Consider the following 27,218-nt stretch of genomic DNA (forward strand, 5'->3'; position numbering starts at 1 on the left):
AAATGTGTGATTTCAAATGCATTCAGCCTCACACTGATATTTTTAATTTGCATAATTAATAAGGCACAATGGTAACATTTCCTCTGTATGTGTGTGTTGCACACATACAGACGATTAAAAAATAACATCTGTGTTATGTAAATTGCTTTCAGACGATCTTGGTATCAGGTTTTATTTTCGAAATATGGACATAATTGTTCCAATTCCAAACAATTAAAATAAGGCTACCATTTTGGCAGCGGCTCGTTGCCAACCTGGCAACCATTTCTGAACCATTTACTGTCAGACTTTGCTTCTGCCTGCAGAGATGGACAGAATTTGTTTTTCCCATTATGTTCATTAGGTTTTTTTTCTTAGAAGAATGACCCAAAAAGTTAACAAATTTAAGCTGGAAGGAACAGAGAGAGAAAGAGAAGATGATCTGAGGCACCGGGATGGGAAGTTCATCTGTACTAAATCGGAGAGGTATGGTGGAGAGAGAGAGAATGAGTAGCCTTAAATGTATAGAGGATTATTTTAAAATGGATGCGACATTTAACCGGGAGCCAGTGAAGCTGCTTCAGGATTGGGGAGATGTGGTGGGTAGAGGAAGTCCTAGTAATAATACGGGCAGCAGAGTTCTGGACACGTTGGAGCTTGTTAATAGATTTTTGTGTAAGGCCAAATAATAGTGAGTTACAGTAGTCAATTCGAGAGATAACAAGATTATGGACGAGAATGGCAGTGGCATGAGGAGTGAGGAAAGGGCGGAGGCGATTGATATTACGGAGTTGGAAATATGCTGCACGTGTGACATTATTGATATGTGAATTAAAGGATAATGTGCTATCAAGAATGACAAGGGAGAGATAGGGACCAGCGAATTGTTGATGGTAAGAGAGAAATTGTTAATTCTGGATAGCAATCGTTTAGTGCCGACCAGGAGAAGTTCTGATTTATTGCTGTTGAGTTTAAGAAAGTTGGAGGAGAACCAGGAATTGAGTTCAGCTAAGCAGAGGATAAGGGAGGGTGGAGGAAGAGTAGAATCAGGTTTGGTAGAGAGGTAAAGCTGGGTGTCATCGGCATAGCAGTGGAACTGAATATTATATTTACGAAAAATATGTCCGAGTGGAAGAAGGTAAATGATGAAAAGAAGGGGCCCGAGGACAGATCCCTGGGGCACCCCAGTAGATAGAGGAGAAGGCTGAGAAGTGAAGGATTTTAATTGAATGAACTGAGTGCGGTCAGACAGGTATGATTTAAACCAGGCTAATGGAGTATGAGAGAGACCAATAGAAGCTAATCTGCTAAGAAGAATGGGATGAGAGATGGTGTCAAACGCTGCACTCAGATCAAGGAGAATAAGGATGGAGAGGAGACCAGAATCAGCTGCCATAAGAAGGTCGTTTGTTATTTTTATAAGAGCAGTTTCGGTGCTATGCAGAGGACGGAAGCCAGACTAGGTTAGAAGTTTGCCTTCACTCAAAGCAGGTCATTAAAACTATGTTGTGTGGAAAGTCAAATAATATTTATGCAAATTATCTATGGTAAAAAATAACAGAAAGAAGGAAATTACACTTTTTTTTTAAAAATAATACATCAGCAGCAAGTAGTGTCCTGTCATATGTGTGAGAAAGTGTGTAGTTTGCTGAGGTGAGTGTATGTATGCATGCATCTGTCCATATGTCCGTCTGCTTCGTCCGTCATCTCGGCCCGTGTTTACGTGTTTGTGAATGCAAAGGACTGCACCGAGAAAATGAGTCTTGGCAGGTAAAGGAACAAGTGTTCCAGAACTTAATGAATTTCATTTGATTTGAATCTCTTTTTTTTCCTTTTTCGAACTATTTCACGCATGGCAAAACACTGTAAATCCATAAACAAACACATAAACAGGCAGAAAAAGATTGATGCATTATGAATAAATCATCTGGGTGCTGAAACTCAATATTAACTCTGCGTTGCCTGGAGGGTTTACAATGAGATTCATCTTGATGTCTGAGGAACTAACTGGGAGGCAAGCGCTTTAGTAAGTACTTATCTCTGGAACTTAATTACCAAAACAAATGATGATTGTGGTGATATAGCTGCAATGATTCTTCATTACTGTTATTTTCTTACCTAAGGTTGTATACATAAGTGGTTTCTGTCGTCATCATCATCATGATAATCATCAGTATAACTACTGGGTAATAAATACAAATCAGTCAATCATTTAGTTGGTTGGTTGGTTAATTCAGTTCTTTCATTGCATTGAATTGCACTGCTGGCAGAGTTACTATGGAGTTTTCCTCTGAGGGATCATTCTTATTGACCTCGTTGACACCAAAACTCAAAGTTTAGAATCAAAGTCGATATTAAAATTGTGATATTGACCAACATTCAGTTAACACTCCATTACTGAGGTATCTTTAAAGAAAAAACTACATTTACCCGGGATGCCTCCACACGTCTTCCTGAACAATCTAATATTAATTAAAAACGATATGAGGATGGGAGGGTGTCATGACTGTGACTCTCTTATAATAAGTTGGACTTCATATAAAAACATATAAAACAACTAGTGTGACATCATCCAGCTGTTTTGAAGCCTGCACCTGAGCTTTTGCTTTGCTGAAGCCGGATGTGATGTGACTGAGAGCTTTCATACAGTTGGTACTTGTCAACTGCTAGGTGGGGAGCACAACTTAGACAATTAATGTGATGCTGTACTAAGAAAAAAAACTAGAAACTAACAATAAAACCCATAAATCACGCAAGCAGCACGATTGTGTCCTTAGACTTCTATAAAGGGACTCACCCCCTGCTTGGAAACGATGAGGATTTAATTCACTAATGCATTGGCTTCACAGACCTGGAGGCTACGTTCATCTTTATATACCGTCTGTTAGTGGAGTTTATAATTTCACTGAGGAAATCTCGATGCGAAAGAGTCACACAGTCTGTATATGCGTTTTTGACATTTATTAAGATGTTGAACACTAATGCCTTTTTCTTGGGAGGACTTACATTTTTGTTGTCAGGTGACAAATAACTCATCACAAAGCATTCACCCATCTCTACTAAAATAAGTGAAGACTTAAGATGACAAAGTATACTTATTGTAAGACTGAATTAAGATCAAGTGTATACATGGTTAGGAATGTTGTCTGCTCGATCACTATGAGAATTGTTTTCGAGTGGGGAAAATGCAAGCAGGAGGAAGCTGACAATGACTGAAGATGACAGCTAATGGTGTGAAGACTGTCTGGGCAGCCAGTGTATCTAAATAACCAGGTGCTGCGATTTAGTTTCTGCCTGGTTAAACAGTGAAATAATTGGTCAAGTTAGCCAGTAATTAGACCGGCTCTGCCACACTGCATCTAAAAGCCCAACGACGGCTCCACCATACTAATTGGGCTATTTATACCGAAACGCACGGACCAAGCTTCCAGGCTTCCCTTCCAATTCGCTTTTCAGCACTTGTTTATTTTATTCAGTGGGTACTCAGGACACAGCTCTGGACTCTCCCCTCTCTCCTCCTCTTCTCCTCCTAAAGCCATTTTTCATTCCAGCTTGAGCTCAGTGAACTTCTGTCCTCCGCCCTCTTTGTCTTTGCCTGTGCGTCTGTCTCTCTCTTCTGTTTTTCCTCCTGTTCCTCCCTTATACGCAGCAAATCCCTATCTACCAGGCCTTCTGTATTACTAATCAGTGTTTTATGAATGCCAAAGTCTGTGCACAGGAATGTCTCTTTCTCGTGTGAATGTGGCTTTATTTTTAGTTCCCATCTGTCAGTGTGTTGAGATGTACATATGTCAGTCAAACCTGCATCTCCTAGGAGTGTGAATAATAGGCCCAGCTGTGGAAACCAGACTGTCTCACACACAGGAATGCTTTGAATTCTCCTTCTTCAGAATAGTCACATTTTCTTCACACTGTCCCTGTCATTTCTGTACCAGGAATGAGCTGCTACTATGAGAGGTCATCTTCAACTGTAGATCCCACCAATGGCTCACTCACTCCTAGCTCTTTTGTGTGTGATGGCTTCTCTCTATTCTGTCTGTCTGTCTTTTGGTATCTCTGCATCTGTATTCTCTCCACTTTTATTATCTCCATATCTCCCCCTCCCCCCCAATCTCCTGCTTTTCTTACTCTTCTGTTTTATTATCAGTCTGTCTTTCTGTCCCCTTCAGGCTAACCCTCAAACCTCCATCAGGAGCAAACAAGGCTCCTTGACATTCAATTTCCTGCTTGCCATGTACTTCTCTATTGTATGCACTTTTCCTCCTTTTCTAGGACTCTTTTTGTGTTCTTTGAATAGGTGGATGGATGTGGCATTGGACGAATAGGTGGGCTGATGGTTGAATGGGGATGGATGAGAAGGGAACCGGGCTGTAATTTAGTTTATTTTTTTTTTTTTTTTTTTTTTTTTATGGATTTTTGGGTGTCAGACTCAGTTGCTGATGCTTTAACAGCAAGGTCACTTTGTGGGATGTTTTGGGATTTTTGGCCTTGTTCTTGACAATAGTTTACTGAAAGCTATTCGAAGGTGTCAGCGAGAAAAACAGGAGAACAAGCGTCCTTTGATTTATCAGGTGTCAGGTGCCCTGTAGCTCTTAATTGTGGTGTTAAATGTAACTGAAAACCAAGTCCTGCAAATTTCATTTTCCATCCACCACCAATACTGCCAGCTATGACAAAATACATTTATTTAAGTTGATAGAAAAAACATGTCAGAAGTCTTTGAATAGTGTTTTGTTGAATGCAAGAGTGCTTAGCCTGAAAATCAATAATATTGTAATGAAATCATGTTTAGAATCTATCCATCCAGAGTTTTGGCTGTGCCAGATGTCATAGGGCACCCGTCCATGGTACACCCTGGACAGGTCACCAATCTATCACAGGGCTAACACAAAGACATAGACAATCTTTTATGCTTACTTTACATCTTTAGCCAGTTCAGAATGACCAGTTAACCCAACCCCATACATTCTTTGGACTGTGGAAAGACGTCAGATTAACTGGAGAGAACCCATGCAGGCTCTGCAGAGAACGGCCTCAGGCTGGATTCAAACCCAGGATTTTCTTGCTATGAGGTGACTGTGCTAACCACTGTTCCATTGTGCCATTTTAGAAAATAATACAGTAATAGTAATAATAATACGATTCAGCTTTTCTTTAATCAAATGGTTACAAGTATAAAAAACTACGAGTGGGATCACTTCTTTTCAAAAAATCATAATATAGTGTCGTTACAGTGTCCGTAAACTTACCTGACCCTAAAAGGCCTAATTTAAAGGAAAAAGAAAGCAACCCAGTTGGGGAGTATGGCCTTAATGTCTTATAATAACAGAAAACTAGCAAAATCTTAATTTGACAATTTACTGAGCCCTCGGCTAGACAATTTAAAACACATTAATTTACAAGTTGTGAACTAAAGGAGACTTTGTTGAACACTGACAATTTATCATAATTGGTAATATGAGCCATATTCTTTATTCTTTGAAATTAATTCTTTGACACCAAAGTTGTAGCCTTGGTAACTTTGTCAATGCAGTCTTTGTCTTCTACTAAAAACTCAATCGTTACAAGATTATATTAATCCAATCAGAATAGGACATCTTCCAATAATTTCAACAAAATTAACTAGACCATTAGTTTTAGTTTATTATTGGAACTCAGTTAATAATCCTTCACCGTTTAACCCTCACTCCGCGGATGCTAGCTAGAATGACTCTGGACTTCGTCATTACTAGACTAATCTGTCATGAATCGAAAGCCAGACAACTAACTAATTAATTAACTAACTACAGAATGTTCCAAACCAGGCTATAGCTAGCTAATTTTTCTCTTTGATTAGATTGCACTCCAGGCAGGTGAAAAACTGCAAGTCAGTCAATCCAGTCTGTTGGAAATTACTTAGTAATTAGTGTGTGTGTGAATATGTGGGTGTGTTTGTGCTCATGAGCCTGCTTGTTTGTGTGTGTTTGCAGTGAGTCCTGTTGAGAGATAAATGAGTCTGGTTGACATTGTCTGGAACAGGTGGTGAAGTCAGCAGGGAAGACATACAGACAACTCTCATGCACACACACACATACTGGCACTCCCAATTTGACTTCAATGCGGGTTTTTTGGATTGTTTGGGAGTGTAGCCAGTCTGATTTGATAAAGAAGGAACAATAGGTTTTCTTCAAATTACTTCCATACTGAGTGGCTGATGTATTGATTACAGAGACAGTGAACCCACATTAAGCATTCACAGCATGTTTGATTTACCGATTTATTTTCCTTTTATGAACATTGCATGCTGTTTATTTGCCTCTGTGTGAACCAGTCAGTGTGCTAAAGGAACTATTCACTCTAAAACAAGTTATTCCGATTTACACAATAAAAAGGGCACAAAATTTACGACATGGGGGGGTAATCTGTAAACGTGTGTGTGTCTTTTCAGGTGAGCGTAGTGCAAGACTCTGTGAATATCTCAGGCCAGAACACCATGAACATGGTGAGGGTTCCTGACTGCAGGCTGGCGGAAGAACTTGGAGATCTGTGGGCAAGCTCCAGATTCACCGACTGCTCCCTGTGTGTTGCTGGCCAGAAATTCCAGGCACACAAAGCCATATTGGCAGGTGAGAATATCCTTTGTCACATGTGTAAGAGGTTATTGCTACAGCTTTATATTTAGCCTTCAGGTGCTAAAACCCAGCTGGAAACGTTGTTTAAAGCAATACACTTACTGCTTTGTGTTGTCTGTGAAGATAAAATGCTTTTAATGAAGTTTATGATTGATAAATAAATTAAGACATTTAGAATTTTTGTGGTCCAACTTTAATGTCTTCTTTGCAATAATACATACATTAGGGGAAGTAATTATTTCACGTGTATAGTTTTTATAGTAGTTTCATTTATTGGTGAGAGACAAATTATCAGTTAAGATTGTCAGACAATAATTCTGAAAAAGAGGGAGAGTGGAGCCTAAAGAAGAAGCACATTACGGTCTCCAGACCTCAGTCCTATAGAAAATTAATTGACAGAGCTGAAACTTGCTGAAACTGAGTTGCCAAGCAATGGCAAAAAACCCTGATGGAAACCCATGAAGAATGATCTTGGATCGTCTGTCAGATAATTGTATTACAAACTGTTTATTTTTGTTTTTTAAACCAGCCACAAGTGCCCCTTTAAGAAACTGCAACACGTTGGCTTCATTTGACAGCGCTGAGGTTTCCGTTAGATAAAACATGACTGATTGTTGCCTGGAGCTGCCATGTTCATTTTATGAACATTCAAGTGACTTGTTTTAATCAAACTTTGCATCAATATGACTTTGGAATCAGCGGGGGCTGAGAAAACAATCACACCATTGTCTAAAGTACACAGTGATATGCCATAGGCAAACGATGGGCAAACTTTCTTTGCAATGTTTGTTTTAATCCTAACAGCTAGTGTTGTTAGACTAGTGGCAACATTTGGTTGATTGTTCCCAGGAGTATACTTGTCTTTTCTTTTTGACAATATGTTTTTGTGCACAGTACTTCACATTAAACACTGATGCATTAAATTCATTTTAGGATTCTCTTTTTTTTTGTTTTGTTTGATGGTCGCACATGCAGTCCAAAAAACACATCCGATTTAAATTCATGATGCTTCCTTCAAGATTATTTACTTGGGCAGCTCTCTACCACTTTCAACGTGTCCTTTTAAATTCTTTCCTGGAAGTTCTGACCATTTATCACGTTTGTGGTGCTTGCCTTCTTTTCCTCTTTGTATGAAGATGGTCACCCCCGAGTTGAATTTAATTTTAGAGAAGAGGATGAAGTTGCATTGATATAAATGGGGGTCTAATACCCTGTTGTTGTTGTAGCCCCCCACAAATCAGCCTTTTTGGTAAGCCTGGTGTAGGTGCGCTATGGTAAATTTTTGCCATGCCTTAGGTTATTATGGACTACAAGAACCATGTTTCAGGTCAACTAATGACTTGTGACTTGAGTTCTCCCTTCAGACTTACTGCTGTTTGGTCTCTTGGTCTCAGCCACAAACCTGCCATGATCACCAGTCTGCTGCTGCTTCCGTTTCTTTAGTTTCTCCCTTTATTTGGAGCCACAGTAGCTCATCTGCCTCCATCTCACCATGGCCCTAGCATGTCATATGTGTTTTACCAACCTCGCATGTCCTACTTCATGATTCCTCTCTGTGGTCTTCCTCTTTTACTTCTGTCTGGCAGCTCCATATTTAACACTTCTACTGCACACCTCACCAGTGGCTTGCTTGACTCATACATGTCCTGCACCACCCTCACATACTTCTCTGCTGCTGTTGACTTTCTAATGCAGTACCATAGTTCCTCTCTTGGCACCCTATCATATGCTTCCTCAATGCCTACAGAGACCCCGTGGAGCTCTTTCTGACCTTCTCTATACTTCTTCATCAACACTCTCAAAGCAAACATCGCGCTTGTAGTGCTCTTTCTCGGCATGAAGCCATACTGCTGCCCCTCAATATATGCTAGGTCAGTTTGACACAGAAGTTCAGGTTTGCTGTCTAAGCAGGTTTGAATTCAGTGGTGAGATTGCAGATGCACAAGTGCAAATAGTCAGAACCAAATGTAAAGTGGTCCATTGGTACACAAAGAAGTGGCCTCGAATGGGGAAAAGGGCCTCATTTAAGTAAGGTCTGTTTTATTTTATATATACCTTGTTTCTTTTATTATTTTATTTACTCTGATGGTAAAGAATATAACACCTTATGCCTTTGTTAAAATTGGTCTGTATTTAGATTGAATTGAAATATTAAAATTGGATGAAAAAGTAGTTCATTGACATTGCACTCTAATCCACCGTTTATATTAAAATACTTTGAATTCAAAGTTTTATGAGGGTGGTGGAGTTTGTTATTATTCATAGAGGAGTCTGTCATTATTCTAGGCTTCACTGGAGAGTTTTCGTTTCGGTGTGAATGCTGTTACAGAGGCTTTTCCACTGTGACGAGAACTAAATTCTGGGGGAAATACTTCATCAAATTTTTAATTTTGATGAATAATTTTGCTCGCCACGGGGATGATTAAATTTGAATACATTGAATATCCGTATTCGCTATTGACACCTTCAGCACCTGTGTGTCTTCATTGGCCTTCAGGAATCCATATTGATGAAAATAAAGTTTCTCACACTCTCATGCAGACAAGCATAAACTTGTTTCAGATATTGGCACTTTGATGACAGCCAGCATCAGCTAGTGAAAAGTTTGAAGAAACTGGTGAACTGTGTGTCTCTGCGGAGACGAGGGGAGGCTGTTCATTATTGGATTTGTTGAAATGTGTGTGTGAGGAGCCATTTTAATTATGTGCTGCTGTGGTTTGGGGTCTTCCCCTTTCTCTCTTGCTACCGTGCTTTCTCTCTCCGCTCAGTCCAGATGACGTACCTCCTCCGCGTTACTCCCCCTCTAGGCTGTTCCCGTGACAACTCTGCTGTCCGTTAATCGCCGTGGAGACGGACAGAGTGGGATCAAACGGCGTAGGGAGAGTAACTCAAATTGGCTGTGCATTGGCCATGTGATCTTTGTACAACTCACTCTCTTCCCGTCGCTTACCTTAATTTTATACCCGCTTCTACATTTCTTACTTTTCTTCTTTCTCTTTCACTCAGGCTTTTTATTTTTTGCTCCTTTTTTATTCTTTATTATCTTCCTTTGACTGTATTCTTTTCTTATCTCCTTTTCCCTGTCTTTTATCTGCGCCTTTCTGATTGTTAAATGTCTTCCCAGTGGTTTTCATGCTTTTCTCTCCTCTTAAATTGTGCTCAGTTCCGCTTTCTCCCCATGTCCATCCCTCTTCTTCCTTCCTTCCTTTCTCCTCTCCATGCTTTCTTTACTGTGACCTCTTCCTTATTCTTTCTCTCTCTCACCCACCCCTTCGATTTGCTACTGCAGTATGAGCTCACCAGCTGCACCAGACAGACTTGGTGTAGATTTGTTCCCAGAGTCCTACCAGGCCATTCAGTGCAAAGCTTAGTTTCCATGCAGACATTAAGACAGAGAGAATGTCTAGGCTAGGCGGACTCCCGATCAAGTCATTGAAGCGTAACAGGACCAAACTTTCTAACTTCATCTAAGAGTACTGATATTAGTACTACGTCTTCAGTTATGGATCCATATACATAATGGATAAAGTATGCTGAAGTCTTTAACATGACACTTCTTAATATCCTGTGGACAGCAAGACTCTCTTAAAACTTAATTTTCTCAAAAAACATTTTGTGGCTAGCTTGTCTTACCTCATATATACACAAAAGAAGTATCCTTCCTAAGAGACGGGAGAATAGGAATATTTGAAGGTTATGTGAATTTCCATTATCAACTAAACAAGCTTGATAGTTAAGATGCTATCCATCATTTATTTAATGTTTCAACATTTTCACTGGTGTGAGAACACGAGCAATTCCTTTGATATTGAACAAACTTTTACACTGTATCAGACGAAGTTCTGGACCGCCTACTCATTCAGCCCCAGAAACACATGCCATGAAACTCCTGTTGCAGTTTTTGTGCTGATGTTAAACGAAGCTTTGAATTTGAATTTGAAAACTGACTTGCATTATTATTAAAGAATGCCCCATACGCTTACAAAATAAGTGCTTGGTGCTTGATTTTTTATTATTTTTTTTATAAACCTGTGGCAATGGGACTTCAAAGATTAAGATTTTGTCTGTTTCTCATCAAATTATCTTCTCTACTATAGTAAAATTACTGTGACAACTTAAGTAACTAAAATGAACACCATTTATTTCCAATGTCCCACCTTTGCTAAAACTCTAAACGTGTCGTAAGTAACATGTATGAAAATGTTAAGAGACTTAGTGTTAGCCATTTTTATTTAGTGGATTTGAGATTCTCCTGTAGCGAGTGAGTTTCTGACCTTATAGCCTCAGTGTCCATTGTTAATGCTTATTCAGTTATACAGTATTATAGCTATTTGTGGCTTTGGCAGTTTTAATGGATGAGACCGTGTAACCCAATGAGTAATTAAATGGTTAGATAGCTTTGCGTTAATAACTCATTATTAAGTGTCTGAATTAATTATTATATCACTGACTTTGACACATACTTAATAATGTGTTACAACATTTGTTAGATTTTAATGACTAGCTAATAAGGCATTCACTTCTGAATAATAATGTGAACTGTTACCCTTTCAGTGCATAATCAAACTAAGCGAACCATGTCAGAAAAGCGTGGCTATAGTATATATGCGACTCTGAGTAAAAGGCCAAGGTCTACCTTTGTAGGAACACATTCTTACTCTACTAGTAATAACAGTAGCTGGAAATCAAGTACAGGCTAAGCTCCATCTGTGAGGCTGTGCTTTATTCTGTGCCAAAACTAACCACTGTCACCACTGGGACGACAAGAGAGAAAATACAGTGTTGTTGCCTTAAGCAGAACTAGAGGGACAAGATGCGGTGATTATTTTAAGCCTGCAGAATTATTAGACAGCAGTAATTTGAAATTTTAAAGAGCTCTGTTTGGGCCGTCATGTTCTGCCTGTACTGGAGATTAAGCATGACCTCTCCAGCTGGGGTCACGTCTGGGATAACAACAGTGAAAAACACTGTGCTTAAGCTTTCACTAAATACGCAAAACATTAAATACATTAATATTTCCATTTTATAGCCATTGGGTCATTGCTTTTGCTTCTTTTTTTCCTACTAGACTTTATCTTTGTTATTTTGGAGATTGTCAAAATGTGCAAAAATGTCTTTAGCAAAATATACAATATAAAATCTGTGTGAACTTGGATTATAAGAATACATTTTTCATTGCAAACCCTCTTTGTTTCTTGTTGTGACTTGGCAAATAACCAGCAGCTCTTTTACATTGTTTCTCTCTCACGGCTTATCACTTTCTATAAATGGAAGAATAGTCTGAACTTTCCTTGAGAGGATTTGTAGACTGTGCTGTGATGCAAAAGCCGTGTGAAAAACCATATCTAGGAAAGGAAAAAAAAAAAAAAGAAATAGCAGTTGAGTGGTAGCAAGTGAAAGTGCAACTAAAAGAGGAAAACAGATCTTTATTAGGGCATAATATATGAGATAAGCAACACTCAAGTCGGCCCATCAACGCTGAATACTGGCTAAACAAACGAGAAAGGCTGTCAAGAGTCTGTCAGCAGAAAGGAGCTGACTTTTTCCACATGATGCCTCTACTGCTGTCACTGCTGTCAGTCATGTCCTTGCTCTCCTCCGGCCCTGTGGCAAGCTGTTAACGGATATCAGAGACCTCACCGTGTATCAACATTACACTCAATAACAAACCCTCTTTTCTCTGTCTCGGCCTTTTGTTTCTCTCTGTCCCAGCTCGCTCGCCGGTGTTCAGTGCCATGTTTGAGCACGAGATGGAAGAGAGTAAGAAGGTGAGTTGACTCTGTCGCTCCTGCTCCCTCAGTGCATGGTGAGTCAAATGTTTAAATTTCAATCTTTCCTTCTGTTGCATCAGGAAGCACTTGCCTCTTTAAACAAGTGTGGCTGCACATGTTCCTTCATGTCTTGCTGACTATTATATGGTGTCATCACAGCTACTATATGGGAAAAAATCCTTAAGTGATTATATCATTATCACTTGTATAATCTTTGATATTTCTTTGATGGCATAAAGCGTGTTATTTGTAGACTTAACAAGACTGTATCAGACAAAATGACTGAAGTCTCTGTTGCTTTCAGTATGATCACTCTGTTCCTGGAACTCAATTACAATGTCATGAGGGAATTGGTTTTCCTTTTGATATCTCTTTTTAATCTTTTTAATATACATATCTTTTTGCCATTTTTTTGTGCTGCAGTTTGTGCCTGGTGTTGCTGCTGCTCAAAATGTTCATACCTCACATCAAAATTCATTAATTTAATGAAATGGGCACAGTAAATCTACTCAATTTGTTTTTTTTTTTTTATAAGTTCTGACTTTAGTGAACTTTAACACATGCATAGGTGCCATTGATCAGTAGCAAAATGTCTTGACAGTACTGACCTTTAAAGGAAAGTAGAGAGAGTCTAGTGGGAATATTAACTGCTCCAAAGAGGGAAGTGGTTTGCAGACAGTTATAAGGCAGGAGTCGGTGTCATAAGGGTGTATTTTAAATAACCTGTCTGACGTCGTCCTATTTACAGTGGAGATGATGGAAAGATGATGCTAGTTGTGATAACTTTCTGCCTCTCCTATAACTTCTTATTTAATTATGTAAAACTAAAGTGTAAGTACTGTGGAGGTATGAATAGTTCTGAGAGCTATTGTGACTGATTAGTGTTATTAGCAGGTTGACGGTGTGGATTCAAGCTTCCTGTTGCTACAGTTCTGCATGCGAGTAGCTTGATAATACTTTTAAGAGATGGAAAAAACGTTGAAGATTTATGTGCAAATTTATGTAAAGTTAGGTAAATGCAATCCAAGTTCCTCTTGAGGCAAGTGTCGCAACTCAACAGCCATCCTGGAATGAATCATTGCAGTTATTTCCTGTCCCAGAATAAGCTATAAAGGCTTTTGCCCCCCCCCCTCAGTTTTATAACAGGGTGGTGGCACCATCAGTGTCTCTGCTTTTTTCCATTCTAATGCACATTAGGGATACAGGAGCTAAAAAGTAGCTACTCCCTCGCTACAATAATGAGCAGAAAGATGCATCTGCCACCAGAAAACTAAAAGGGTCGTGAACCTCTCGTGTGTCAGTGTAACAGCATGATTGGCTCATTTGTTTCCTGTTTCTGTTGTTGATTTGCTCTTTGGGAGCATTTCAGAATTCTCCCATAAATCCCATAAATATAATGTCTCTGATGCCATTCCCCTTCCAGTCCTCATAATACAAATAATTAAATTAGTTCATGGTTTAGTGAGGCTTGGTCACGAAATTAGTGTAAATAGGGTTAAGTTTAGGTCTGACGTGATGGAAACAAAACAGTGTTTGTGTCTGTGTGTGCTTGTACATGTGTGATGCACTGAGTCTCTCTGCCACAGTTGGTTGTGTTGATCTGATAGGAGGTGGTGAGATTCAACTGTGGTGATTTAGCCGTCATGTCAGCGGAATATTGATGCCTGCAGAGCTCAAATGGGGAAATTATAAAGCACAGAGCCAGGAAATGCATCTTAATTGCTGTTTAAGTAGGCGTCTTCATCAGAAAGAGGGAGAGATTGTGGGCCACGTCCCCATACGACTCAGAGAAAACAGATAGGTGGGTTAACACTCCTCTGCAGCACTCTATAGAAAAGAGACAAATGAGCTCATAAAGAAGCACTCTGATAGAGGACTGCTCTGTGAATAGAGGGGAGCTTCAGACACTGTAACTACAGGAGTTGTCTATTTATGAGACCTGGTTGGGCACTGCCTTCTCATTACGCGAGAAAGTCCTGTTATGTTTTTTTCTCATGTGATTTCCAAGGTAGTTTGGTGGTAGTATGTCTTTTTTATTTCATTAACGCTCCAACACACGTTAGAAATTAGCAGAATGAAATTGGTTAAGTGTAGAAAAAATAGAAAGGAATTAGAAATATAACGATTCTGATGAGTTTGAGGTTAATTTAGAAACAATAGGTGTGTTGTTTTTGATATTATACACATTGATGTTATTTTGCCTGTTAGAATTACAAATTTTTTCACGGCTTCATGTGTTTGTGTGATTTGTGCATTCCTGCAAAAGGCTACCATGGCAGACTGCAGGCTCAGACCAGAAGCTTTTAGACTCTGCTTCGATTATTTCTCAGTATGATTATGTTGGTGTTGAGTGGTCAGAGTTGACACAAATGCACTAAACTGTTGGTACACCCAGTCTGACCCTGCTAAAACGCCGCTGGTCACTGTGGTGACGATAAAGCACTGTTATAATTGGTTTATTGCTTTGTTCTTCTTGTCAGTGTGGAGGGGAAAGGTTCAGGTTACCGTCACTGTGCCATAGAGCGATAAAGCCTACTTTGATTGCTGCAGGCACCGTCAAGGAATGAATGCTCAGGATTAATTCTCCTGAATCTGCTGAAAAGAGTTAAATAAATTTACTAGAATGTAGTTTTGCTGAAACGTGTTTTGACTGCTCAGAAGGTTCTTCAAGGTGTTTTTTTTCTTTCTTTCTCTATTGTGATTTTGGAACATGTTTTGTTGTATCACTGCGTGTGTGTGTGTGTGTGTGTGTGTGTGTGTGTGTGTGTGTGTGTGTGTGTGTACACTAAACAAGGTGAGAGAGTTTAAGTCAGGTGGGTTTTGGGAAATTTACATGAAATAAAAAAGACACTGCTGCCATATATAGTTTTGAAGGATTGTCAAAGCGTTTGTTTTTCTTCTCTTTTCTTTTATTCTGTTAAACCCTGCGTGTATTCTCCTCTCCTGTCCTCTCTACCCGTTCAGAACCGTGTGGAGATAAATGACGTGGAGCCAGATGTCTTCAAAGAGATGATGTGCTTCATCTACACAGGCAAGGCCCCCAACCTGGACAAGATGGCTGATGACCTGCTGGCTGCAGCTGACAAGGTACAAAGAGTGTGTGTGTGCATTGCACCTGCTACTATGTACATTTACACACAAGCTGGTATGCATGATAATGTTCCCAAAAATACACCTGGGAAGCACCAAATGCTCCTCAACCTCTAAACACACATACTTACACATCCAAACATACTTTTATAGCAAAGGATAAAGCCGACCCAACTGTGCAAGGTAAAGACATGCACACACTTCCAATGAATCGTTTTCCTCATTGTTTATTCTTGTACTCATGCCGGATATTCAGTGTTTCCTGTCTGTTTCTGTAAAATCACATTTTGAGTGAGTCTTCTGTACCGGAAAGATCTTGTGGTAAACTTATGATATATGAGCTTTAGCTGGCATAGTTTGCATGTGATACCATTTTTGTTTGATTCTTTTTGTATGAACTAATTTATTCACAGAGGAGTCCAAGCAGTGTAAAGGCTTTAGTAGTGTTTACCTTTGTATGTTTTTAGTATTTATACCAAGTCATCTATATTCACCTTGGTTGAACTTGTTTTACTCGTCTTGGTTATCGCAGATCACTAATGCATTATTTTTCCGTGCTTGTTAAATAGTGGTCGGTAAATGTGTATCATTTTATCAGAGACTAATTAGATTACTAATTAGTTACTAGCTCTAATTTTTTTTTCTTTTTACGTGATTATGAAATCACGAACATTCCTAATAGTCGTAGCTTAATGTGCAAATTTGGCTCAAAGAACCATGTGACTCAGCATAGCTTCACTGCTCCCACGATCTTAGACTTTGTAGAAATTTTGCCAAAGGGTTTAAAACACTTGCAACCAAAAAACATTTAACCTCCTAAGACCTGAACTCTTCCACGGCATGCATTTTTAATTTCTCTTTGAAATTTGGGCATATTGGGACCTGATGAATGTAAAAACAAAGAATTACCAGATTTTTTTTTTTTTTTTTACCTGATTTTTGTTTCTAAGGAAAATAAGAGCCACATATGAGGTATAATGTCCTTGTAAGTGGATATCAGGCCCCAGTAGAGCAAAATTGAGTATTTTGGTCTAAAATAACCCAAAATGTGATGTCCACATGTGTGGACGCCAGGTCCTAGGCGGTTAACTCGTCACTAGTTTCCTAACTTGTGTCTTTGGAGCAAGACGGATAATTCCTGTCTTTTTGGCATTCAACAATAAATATAAACTGGTAGTTTTGGGATTTTCATGAACCAGTAGCCCTATTTAAATCTTTCCACATGCTTACTTGTCGTTTTAAAAAAGTCTTATTTAATGACAAATCATTTAAATCGACTGCTTTATGTCACTGAATGTAGATAGACGGAATGTAACTTGTTAAATTAAAAGGAAGTACTGCGACATTAAACTGTAGTCTCCGCTAAACCTCTACGAGTCATCTTGAAGTGTGTGTGAATATGAGAGAAGGTTATTGTAGCTGGTAATTTTGTAATCAGACTCAGTGGAAATAATTTTTTGCTTCTCGTGTAATGCTATTCCATCATCAGTTCCAACTCAGTATGCATATCTGTCACTTACCCTTCTCTTTGCCATATTTTTTTCTTATTCAATTTAATGCTTGTTGCGACTGCGGTGGAGTAATTCTGTGTTACCGTATCATTACACACCGCTGCTACAGTTGTTGGTGGCAGCGCTGTTTAAGTAATTTAGTTTACCTGCTGTTTATCCTCCCTCTCTGTCATTTGTAGTATGCTCTGGAGAGGTTGAAGGTGATGTGTGAGGACGCTCTTTGCACGAATCTGTCTGTGGAGAATGCCGCAGAGATCCTTATCCTGGCCGACCTGCACAGTGCAGATCAGCTCAAGACGCAGGCTGTGGACTTCATCAACTAGTGAGTTACACGCTCACGCTGAGATCATCCATCTTGAGAACTACCTCCACACTAATGCAAATATTTTTTTCACCGACACACGCACGCTTCTGCGTTCGGCTTTTTGTCAGGGGATGTCATTAATTTTCAGTGGGAGCAATTTTTGTCTCCCGAGGAAATTTAATTTAATCTCCAGATCAGATGATTTTGCTGCTGTATCATATTGGTCCATTTAGCAATAAACCTCAGCTGCTGGTGTTAATCGTGTTGCGTGCAGCCTGTTTAGGTACGATGTGGCCTATTAGCATCAATGACTACTATTTATGTCCACCGACAGGTGATTGATCCAGTGTTTCAATGCCCACTTGAAACAAAAGGCTTTCTCTCAGTCGCTACCTGAATTGCCTATCACCTTACCCGTGTTTGTTCAAACTGTGTGCCTTAGAGCCAGACACATTTTCCATCCCTTTGTTCATTCCTCTGTCCTCTCTTTACAGCTTCATGTCCTTTCCTTGTTCCTGCCTGGGCTTCGTCTCCCTCCCTTTTCCATTCACTCCCATTATCCTTTCCTTTCCCCCCTTTTCTCCCCGTCTCCCACCTCTGTTTTGTGCTTAAGAGCTCATGTGTGCCTAAAGGTGTTCAGTAATGCAGATTTCTCCCCCTAATCCCAGTCATTAATTGTGGTTATGGGCGTTATGACAGTTTAATTTGCGACAGCGTTGTTGTGGTGGTGGGAAAATTGGCCACAGGGGACTCCTGGCCAGCAAAGCGTTATCAACTCAGCTCCTGCAGACACAATCGACAGCAACAAGAGCAGCAAAACAAAAATCAATTTAGAGGACAAATATCGAAAACGGACGACACAGAGAAACCAATAATCCTACCCCCAGAAGCACCTTAACCTCTTTCCACACCAGTCCTTACAAGCAGTTTACAGTCATGTAGTTGAGACAATAAGAGTCCTCTTTATCCTTCCTCTGTCTCATTTATTCGTCCTCACCAGGGATGCAGCAGAGAGGAAAGGCACCTAAACTCTCCTAATCCACTTTGTTTACAGAAAAGCTTACAGAGTTTTTTTTTAGACCAGCATGTAAACACAACACGAGTAATGTGAAGCACAGACAAAATGCCTTTTTAGTAGATTTTTTTTGGTAACTTATAATTACCACTGACTGGAGACTATAGTTTGATTTACCTTCACATCACTGCTCTACTCCCAGTCACTCTCCCTATCTCCCTCCCTCCGTGACGTTTGATTACTCTTTGTCACCTCCCTTTTTCTTTATTTGTCACTGCTGCCGTCTTATTCTCCCCTCCATCGGTCCATCCCTTCCCCTCCTTCTCCTGCTGTGGTTGCTCTCCTTGTGCCCTTTCACTGCCCTCAGCTTGAGCGTACTGGCCATTACTGTGAGCAGGGCTTCACTTCCTCCACAGAGAATAGGGTCAGAGGTTGGCTGGAGGTCTGGAGCTGCTGTGTGGAAACCATAGGACCACACATTCACGCAGACACACACACAAACAGCCAGGAGCAGACGCGCCAAAACATAAACACACGTGTACACGCACACGCATGCGGTTGTTTATTTACACACAATAAAACATGAAAAATGTCATTAAAGGCCACACAGCAGTGTGCGTGATAGTGCATCCCAGCACCCTGAGGGTGTCAGGAGGTTGAAGACTGCCACAGGGTCTGCTGGTGTAAGCTCAACCACAAGTAAACTGATCAGCACTTAATTAGAAAACCTTCCCAACTTTTTCCTCCCTTTTCCCAACTAAGGAAAAACAATTTAGTTTAAATGTCTGAGGATCTTTCAAGAGCAAACAAATGAACAGTTAATGGAATTAATTCAGCTGAAATAGGCACATGCTAGCCATCTTTATTTCTCCTCATTACAATACCAGGTGTGAATAATGAAACCTAAACGTGAAATGCTTTGAAAATGGGAACTAGTCATCATTTGTGTGCCTTTTTTTGCTTTTCACAGTGAGATTTTCATGTGGTCTCTAAAATGAACCATCTATCTGTTAATATTGTGTTCTGCTTACTATATATACTATAATATATGAATTATAGTACATGTTAAGAGTACTGTGTAATAGTATTGTATAAAAGAGTCCAAAAAACCAAAAGATTTAGTTCATTAGACCCAGAAAAGCAGCAAATCCTCACAATTAAAACTTAACAAAAGGTAATGTTTAACATTTTTGTTTAAAAATCGACTCTCATAAATAAACAAATGATCATAATCTTTCCTGAATAATTTCCTGTTCATTAGCTGATTAATCAAGTAATTATTTCATGATATGATATAAAAAACATTATGACTTAACCTTTTTATCGCATGCCTGTATATTTGTGCAACTTTAATGATGCCTTTTTATTTGTGTGATGTTATTTATCACAAAGATGACCTCAAAGGTTAAATATTTAAAAATATAAAATAAATAACAGCCTCACCAGCTGGTATGACAAATCTGTAATGTCTCAAAGCTGCTCTCCACACAGATGGAGTTTTATAATCCCAAACTCTTTCTCTCTGAAAAAAGATTAATTTGTGTACTTTGTTTGGATATCTGTTTAGTTTCTTAATTTAACATCTTTTCCTGCTTTCCGTTTCCTTTGTATTTCATTTCCCTTTTTTCTCTCAGTCACGCTGCTGATGTGATGGAGACATCAGGATGGAAATCCATGGTGATCTCTCACCCACACCTGGTTGCGGAGGCCTATCATTCTCTGGCCTCGGCCCAGTGTCCCTTCCTGGGTCCCCCAAGAAAACGGCTGAAACAGTCCTAGTGGTCGGGAGCGATTCTCCCGACCTAACCCTGCTGCTTCCTCCCGTACCAGCAGCCTCACTGCTCCTCTCTCCCAATCCTACTTTTGTACCTATAGCATCCCAAGATGCCCACAACTGACGCCTAGGGCTTGGGTACATATATAGCTAGGGCAGCTATACAGCTGGGCAGCACAGAGAATTATTGGACTAATGCTATAGAGGAGGTACTACACATCACTGTAAGATGAACTGAGTGAATACCATAAGACCTGGACCTGGATATTTAAGGATTGCAAGCCCAATGCCTTGCTTATTCCATATCCATCATCAATGATATTGGAAGGCTACAACTCTATTCTGCCTGTCAGGCACGTAAAGAACTGATCTCCTGTCTGAAAGTGAAAAGTCAATGTTGAGTCCCTGAAAATATTTGTCTGTGACGTCTTGACTTCTACAGTGTTGTGACCCAAACTGTGCTTGTGAAGAGACAAGTGAAGAGGATCAACCAACAGGAAAGTGAAGGACTGTTGTTCCCATTATTGGAGACCTTAATGGTGTTCAGGTTATTGTTCTTCTAAGGCTTGAACAATTGTCTTTATATTTTTTTTCCATGAAAGAATACAAATGTAAACTGTTTAACTATTAAAATCAGGCAGGCACATCGAGATGTTTAGCTCAGATTTTGACTATTTTCCGAATAGTGACAGACTTCTGCCAGATTGTTGTCATTTAGCAAGTAGCGCGAGGCGCAGTCGCTCTGTTTGAATAATAACATCGATAACAGTACGGCTCTTGGGTGACTGAGGACATGACAGTAATTTTACAAGAGTCCGATCAAAGTATTCACTGTAATCTATAGTGGGCATGTTTTAGTGGGCAATATTTTAATATCTAGTGGGCAGTGTTTTAATATAATTGGCATAGTATTTGTTGTCTTGTGACATTAACTGTGCTCCAAAGCTGACAGACCATACAGCCACAGAGTATTTGCTCTTTTTATGTTGTCTTCTTATTTTTCATTCATTGTAGAATTGCACAAAATAATGCTTTTTTGTCATTTTTTTTTAAACACAGTTTTGCAGTCCTATTATTTCGTTTTTTTATTTTTTTTATTCGTTTCGACTGTATTGGAAGTGTCACTTGAGAAAATTGGCTGCTTATTGTTACACTCCTGCTGTTGGTCAGTTGAGCCATACGATACATAAGCATAAATGAAATGTAGGAAAGGCCAATAAAAGAGAGCGCTGCCAGCTAACACAACAGAGAAGGTATCTGCCAGTTTCAAAACATGACATGTTTTACATTAACCTGTTGACCTCAGGCAAGAGATACTTGCTTTTTAACCATGCAGTAACGTAAACATCCGCTTGCAGTGATGATATAACATTTTATGTGCTTGACTCCCTACTACACGTGTTAGTGGAGGATTCCACCAGAGGGCTTCCATATTTGCATGACCTAAAACAGTAAATATCAGGGCAGCCCATTTCTTTTAAGAAATTTATTCTCAGTGGGACTTCAATTGATAAAGCTCAACGTCTTCATTTTGTTTTACCCCTGCTCCCTTGTCACAGGGGTCGCCACAGCGGGTGGCTTTGATGGTTTGATCGTGCTTGATGTTTTTCGTCATGCAACCACAATGGGAATTTGTCTCTCTGGCTAGAATTGAACCAGCGAGCTTTTGCTTGGCAAGCAAACCACTAAACGATCAGAGTTGTTTGTTCCTATGTCTAATTTACATATACCTAAGATGACACTGATAATGAAGTGTAGTTGTCTCTGTGCAGAGGCAACAGCACATCATAGAGATGCCAGCATGCCTATACAGACTCTGGTACTTACCGTTGGAGTGCTTCTTGAATCTTCTTGAAACACATATTTTTATTTTTTGATGACATTCACAACTGAAGCTCCAAACACTCACCATCATGTGTATAATTAAAATCAAGTATATCTCATGCCTTAATGTGTTCCCTTGACTTGTTCACCGTCTTGCCCTTTAAAACTGTAAAATACATATATTTTTGAATTTTTTCCCAGCATGTTGGTGTCTTTTTTTCTAATACTTCATATTTTCTTTCTTTCTAATTATGCAGTTTGACCACATATACAGGTTACTGGCTAATTAATGCACAGCTTCTTTCAGCTTGGTGCTAGGTCACTGTGTTTCAGTGTCACATTTTAGTTTCAAGTGTAATCCTGCTGTGATCAGTGTTCAATCTCCTGTGCAGATGTTGTCGACCTTAGCAGATCACATGGGTCTCATACCAAGTTGTGTAGCATGCAGACTTACCTCTCAGGCTTCTTTGACTGGGTCTCTTGCTTAGAGAACAGATAGATTGTAATCACTTCAGAGACTCAGACCTTTGTCTCGGACTGTATTTTAACAGGGATTTCTTTGTGTTGACCAAAGTAGAGGCCCTCCGAGCTTTAGGGAAGCTCTTCCCTGAGCCCTTTAAATCACTCCTCATCAAACAGTCAGCCGTGGCCACCGGTCTTTGGGGATAATCTGGCATTGTGCTGGCGCTCATCAAACACACAAATGGCTATTATTTGTGATACAGACAGTATACAGGGGCTTAATGTTTGGGCACATGGGAGTAGAACTGATTCAACTATATACATCAGATATCAAGTTATGATGCAAGTTTATGTAACAGTTTTATGAGTCATGGTGAACAAATTTTACGCCTTTTATGTGAGTGTAGTGTTTGTGCGAGTATAAAAATGAGAAGAGTTGTAAGGAGACAATCCACGCATGAACCTTCGGTGGTTCTTATTGTGTTGTGAGTCATTCTCTAAAGAAAATATTTATTTAGCAATAATTTCAAAATGGACAGTTTTTATATTAGCAGGCTTTTTATTACACATCATCTGTACAAACCAGCATTGAGAAGAAGAGCTGGACAAATACATGCATAAATGTTATGATCTTAACTAGTGAACAAAGTCATCTGTGTGTGTAAAAGCACTTCCACATAGGGCTGTTCAATATAACGATATCCGATGACGATATAAAAACATCTATCGTTTCCTATTACGCTATCGTTTGTTTCGTGGTGTCATAAAATAAACTGTTTACGGCAATATTTTTTTTTCATCGTTTTGATGGAGACTGTAGTGGCTATATTAATTTCTTAAAGTTCTCTCTTTCTCTTATATTTAATATAACTACACTACAGACGGACAAGCGCCTGTTTTTACGTGTTGTCGTTAGCAACAATGACGTAAAACCATGGCTCCGCTGCCGCTCGTTTGTTTTTCACGTAAACCTTTCACAATAAAGCTCAAGATCCTGTTGAGACTTTTCAAAATAAACCGAATCACGTGAAAGAGCATGCAGAGAGTTTACGGATGAGAAGCAAAAAAGAGCTGTCAGGTGGTTAAAACACTCGATTCCAGGTAAAGGACGCCCAGCTGGAAAAACTTCATGCAAATAGAGTTGCCCGAGATTCACAGAATTTACAGAAAATATTAAATTTTTGTATTTATATCGTTGTCAGGACGATAAATGTCTTATATTGAGATTTGAGATTTTGGTCATATCGCACAGCCCTACTTCCAGAAAGTAATTTATACAACTGGGTCATTTGGGTGCCTTTTTCAGTTAACATAGACTCAATTTTTTTTTCTTTTTCTAAATTTGCATATTGTATTTAACCAGTCACTTTGTGCTTTGTGTGATTTCTCAAGCTGTCAAGTTTTTGTTAAGGCAAAAAGGATATGTTCTTTATATTAATATATTTACAACATTTGCAAATGCAGATATATTTTTGGGACTAAAATAACTGGCTAGTGTTCACAAATATCTGTACTGCCCATGGATCTGAAGTCGTCATGAGGCACACCTCCTAAAGGTGCTGAGAGAAACGGCGCTAAGATCCTCTGGGACTGCAGCATCCAGACTGACAAACAGCTGCTGGCTAACCAACCGGATATAGTGGTGGTAACTCGGAGCAGAAGAGGGCAGTTGTGATAGATGTGGCAATCCCAGGTGATAGTAACATCCAAAAGGAAGGAAGGAGATGAAGAATCACCAGATGCTGAACGAAGAGCTCGAACAGATGTGTAAGGTAACGTCCAGTATTCCCGGGGGCAATTAGACCGAAAAACTGAATGAATGGCACCAGCAAATTCCAGGAATAATATCTGAAATTTCTGTTTTTAAAGAAATGCTGATAACAAGAGTCTGCAAAACTCTCAGATTCAAGGTTCTGAAGTCGGAGAAATAAAATAAATATTCCTATAAAATTTATATTCCTTGGAGAACATGCCTTTTGTTTGAATGCCACCTTAAACCTCAGACCTGGCAGTATGTGTTTATCCCACTGTGGTGCAGTGTATGTGTATAGCAGAGGTGGGACCAAGTCATTGTTTTGCAAGTCTCAAGTAAGTCTCAAGTCTTTATCCTCAAGTCTCAAGTCAAGTCTCAAGTAATGTCAGGCAAGTCAGAGTCGAGTCTCAAGTCACTGGTGTAAAAGTCCGAGTCAAGTCACAAGTCTGAAACTTTGAATTTCAAGTCCTTTCGAGTCTTTAAAAAAAAAAAAAGAAAAAATAATGTTGCAGTTATGCTAAATGTAAATATTAGACCATGTAATTTTTAAATCTGTGTTTTTCTCAACACATGACAAAATAGTGAACTTAGAAAATATACACAAATTGTGAAATTGCACCTCTTTAAAATGCAGCTCAATTAAACCTAGCTCCAAGAATAATTTTCACCGACAGTTCTGAGATAAGCTGCATGTTATTCTTGGATGCGGTTGTAGGACCGGCTTTAAAATCGCATGACAAAAATATCATACACATTAAAAAAACTGTATCACCAACGTAGCCTGGACAACATTTGCTAGTTAGATGAAGTCAGCTATCTCATCGTAGCATATTTATATGCATATTTATAATTATACGCTTCTTGGAGTGAGTGCATACACTCATGAAGTTTAGTAACTTCAGGTCACTGCAACAAGCCCAGGTACAGTTTACCGCCGGATGGGTGCAGGACCTTGAAATGCACCGTGTAGAAAGTAAAGACCATCGTAAGTATCACATGTTTACCAGTCTCACAAATCGTCGTCATAAATACACATTCGTTAACCGTTTATTAATAGGACCTTTGAGCTCAATGGTAATTAATTAGCAGTGGAAATCATTTCTGGTAGCATCACAGAAATGTAGCAGTGACAATAATACTGTATGCTGTAATTGTACTGGGCAATTAGTGATACAAAACAACTGTTTTATCCTGTGAATAAAAGTATATGTTTTTGTCAATGTACCATAATAACAGAAGCGAAACGCAATATTGTGTCAGGACAATTCACTATTTATGCACAATAAATAAAGGAGCATAGCGCGACAATTTCTGTTCAGCGCCAGACTTGCTTGTAACCTATATCACTAATTATGTTATGAAAATGACGTATTAACTACTAAAAAACACTGACCTTCGTGTAAATGCTTGGAGCAGACTAACCTGTGAGCTGGAGGGTTCTGGGACGTTATAATTGGTCTTTGAATGGCTGCAATCCAGGCCATCTGTCACCTCTTTGTTACTTCGGAAACATGGCTCGAACAATTTCTCTTCAACGACGTAATCCGATAACAACCGATCTCTTTACCCGTCGGCTTCCCGTGGCTGTCATGCGACCGGCTATTGCAGTTAATAATACAACAGCTTCTTGACATTTTTGTGTTTCTTTTTATCGCTGTATAACTGATTTTAATTGAAAGCCTGCGTGTGCTAGTACCGCTTGCCACGAGTTCCCAGAATCCTTTGCGGTTCTACCCGTGAATGACGTCACATTTTCAATCTCTATATAATATGCATGTTAAATTTTATATTTGGGGTAAAATATCAAGTCTTTTCAAGTAAACCGGTTCAAGTCCAATTCAAGTCCCAAGTCATTGGTGTAAAAGTCCAAGTCAAGTCACAAGTCTTAGAACATTTTTTCAAGTCAAGTCTAAAGTCATAAAATTAATGACTCGAGTCTGACTCGAGTCCAAGTCATGTGACTCGAGTCCACACCTCTGGTGTATAGCACTATAGAATTAAACTGCGTGCCAAAAGTGGAGAACAAGACTTGATGGTTTACATTTTATATTGCCTGATAACCCTCAGAATAAGCTGTCCAGCCAATATTTCAGAGTTTGAGAATTTTGCTGCAAAGGTCACGGTGTGTGTGCGCATGTGTGTCGGACTGAGAGTGTGCGAACATCGCAGACATATGGTTCTCTCTGAGTGGGCGTGCATGTCAGCACTTTGCTTTTTTGGGGAATGTCCCTGAGATAGGAAAAGCCTTTGTTAACTGGAGTCGAGCCTGTCAGTGTGACCTTCTTCATGTGAGCTGGAGTTTGAGGCGCCAGGGTGTGATTTCTTTTTAGCTTTGATAGTCAGCTTGGGTAGCAGCTTGCAGCCAACCTTCGGTGTCTTTGTAAATGTGTGTGTGTGTGTGTGTTTGTGTGTGTGTGCACCTCCATTGGCCTCAGATGAGACAGTCAGGGGGCGATGGATGGCATGATGCATGTGGAGAGGTGTACTCAGTTGTTATGCATGCTGTATAAGTCTGTCGCCCCCCCTTCCTTCGCTTCCCCATCATTCACTCCTTTTATAGGAGAAAGGAGAGCAAGGCGTGGCAGGTCAGTGCTGTGAAAGCCTGTAACAAGCTCTGCATCTGTGTCACCCCACCATCAATAAAGAGAAGGAAGATCAAGGCTGAGATTGATGCCTGCTGGTCTGCACTGGCCTGAAGGAGGGGAAGGAGGATGGATAGCAGTGAGGAGATAGCAAAGTAAAGTGTCGAGTAGGGGGTCAGACCTTGTCGGGCTTTTCAGTTTAAGGGCCTAGAATTCAAACCTCAGCTATTTGTTTATCAGTGCCTTTGACTTTATACACACATGGCAGCAGTTTTAAAATAGGATGTTCAACTGACTTTTATTAAAACAATTATTTTACTTATTTAAATTTGGTCAGTCTTCCTCCTTCTACATTATCTCCTTGAGTAGCGCTACAGTTTCCAGTGTGGTTGCCTTTATTTGACTGCTCCTAAATTCTCTCATGACCACTTTCACTTGCATCAGTAGGTTTCCTCCACTGTATTGAAATCACACACATTCAACTTCAATTTCATTTTGGGGAAGAGGACAAAGTCGCCGAGAACCAAGTCTATGACTAGAGC

At 39.6% G+C, this 27,218-nt stretch overlaps 1 protein-coding gene across 7 annotated transcripts in view; it reads left to right on the forward strand.

Annotated features, from left to right (window-relative positions):
• spop (speckle type BTB/POZ protein) overlaps positions 1-22,074 on the forward strand; it is a 108,179-nt gene extending 86,105 nt beyond the window's left edge. For all 7 annotated transcript variants that reach the window (XM_026164226.1, XM_026164227.1, XM_026164225.1 and 4 more), the window contains 5 exons: positions 6,407-6,584; positions 12,303-12,358; positions 15,326-15,448; positions 17,142-17,284; positions 19,916-22,074. In XM_026164226.1, the coding sequence (XP_026020011.1) occupies positions 6,407-6,584; positions 12,303-12,358; positions 15,326-15,448; positions 17,142-17,284; positions 19,916-20,060 (645 nt within the window). In that variant the 3' untranslated portion in view covers positions 20,061-22,074. The remainder of the gene's footprint in view (positions 1-6,406; positions 6,585-12,302; positions 12,359-15,325; positions 15,449-17,141; positions 17,285-19,915) is intronic.
• Positions 22,075-27,218: the final 5,144 nt, after the last annotated feature.

This window comes from Astatotilapia calliptera, chromosome 4, assembly GCF_900246225.1.
Source record: "Astatotilapia calliptera chromosome 4, fAstCal1.2, whole genome shotgun sequence".
NCBI lineage: Eukaryota > Metazoa > Chordata > Actinopteri > Cichliformes > Cichlidae > Astatotilapia > Astatotilapia calliptera.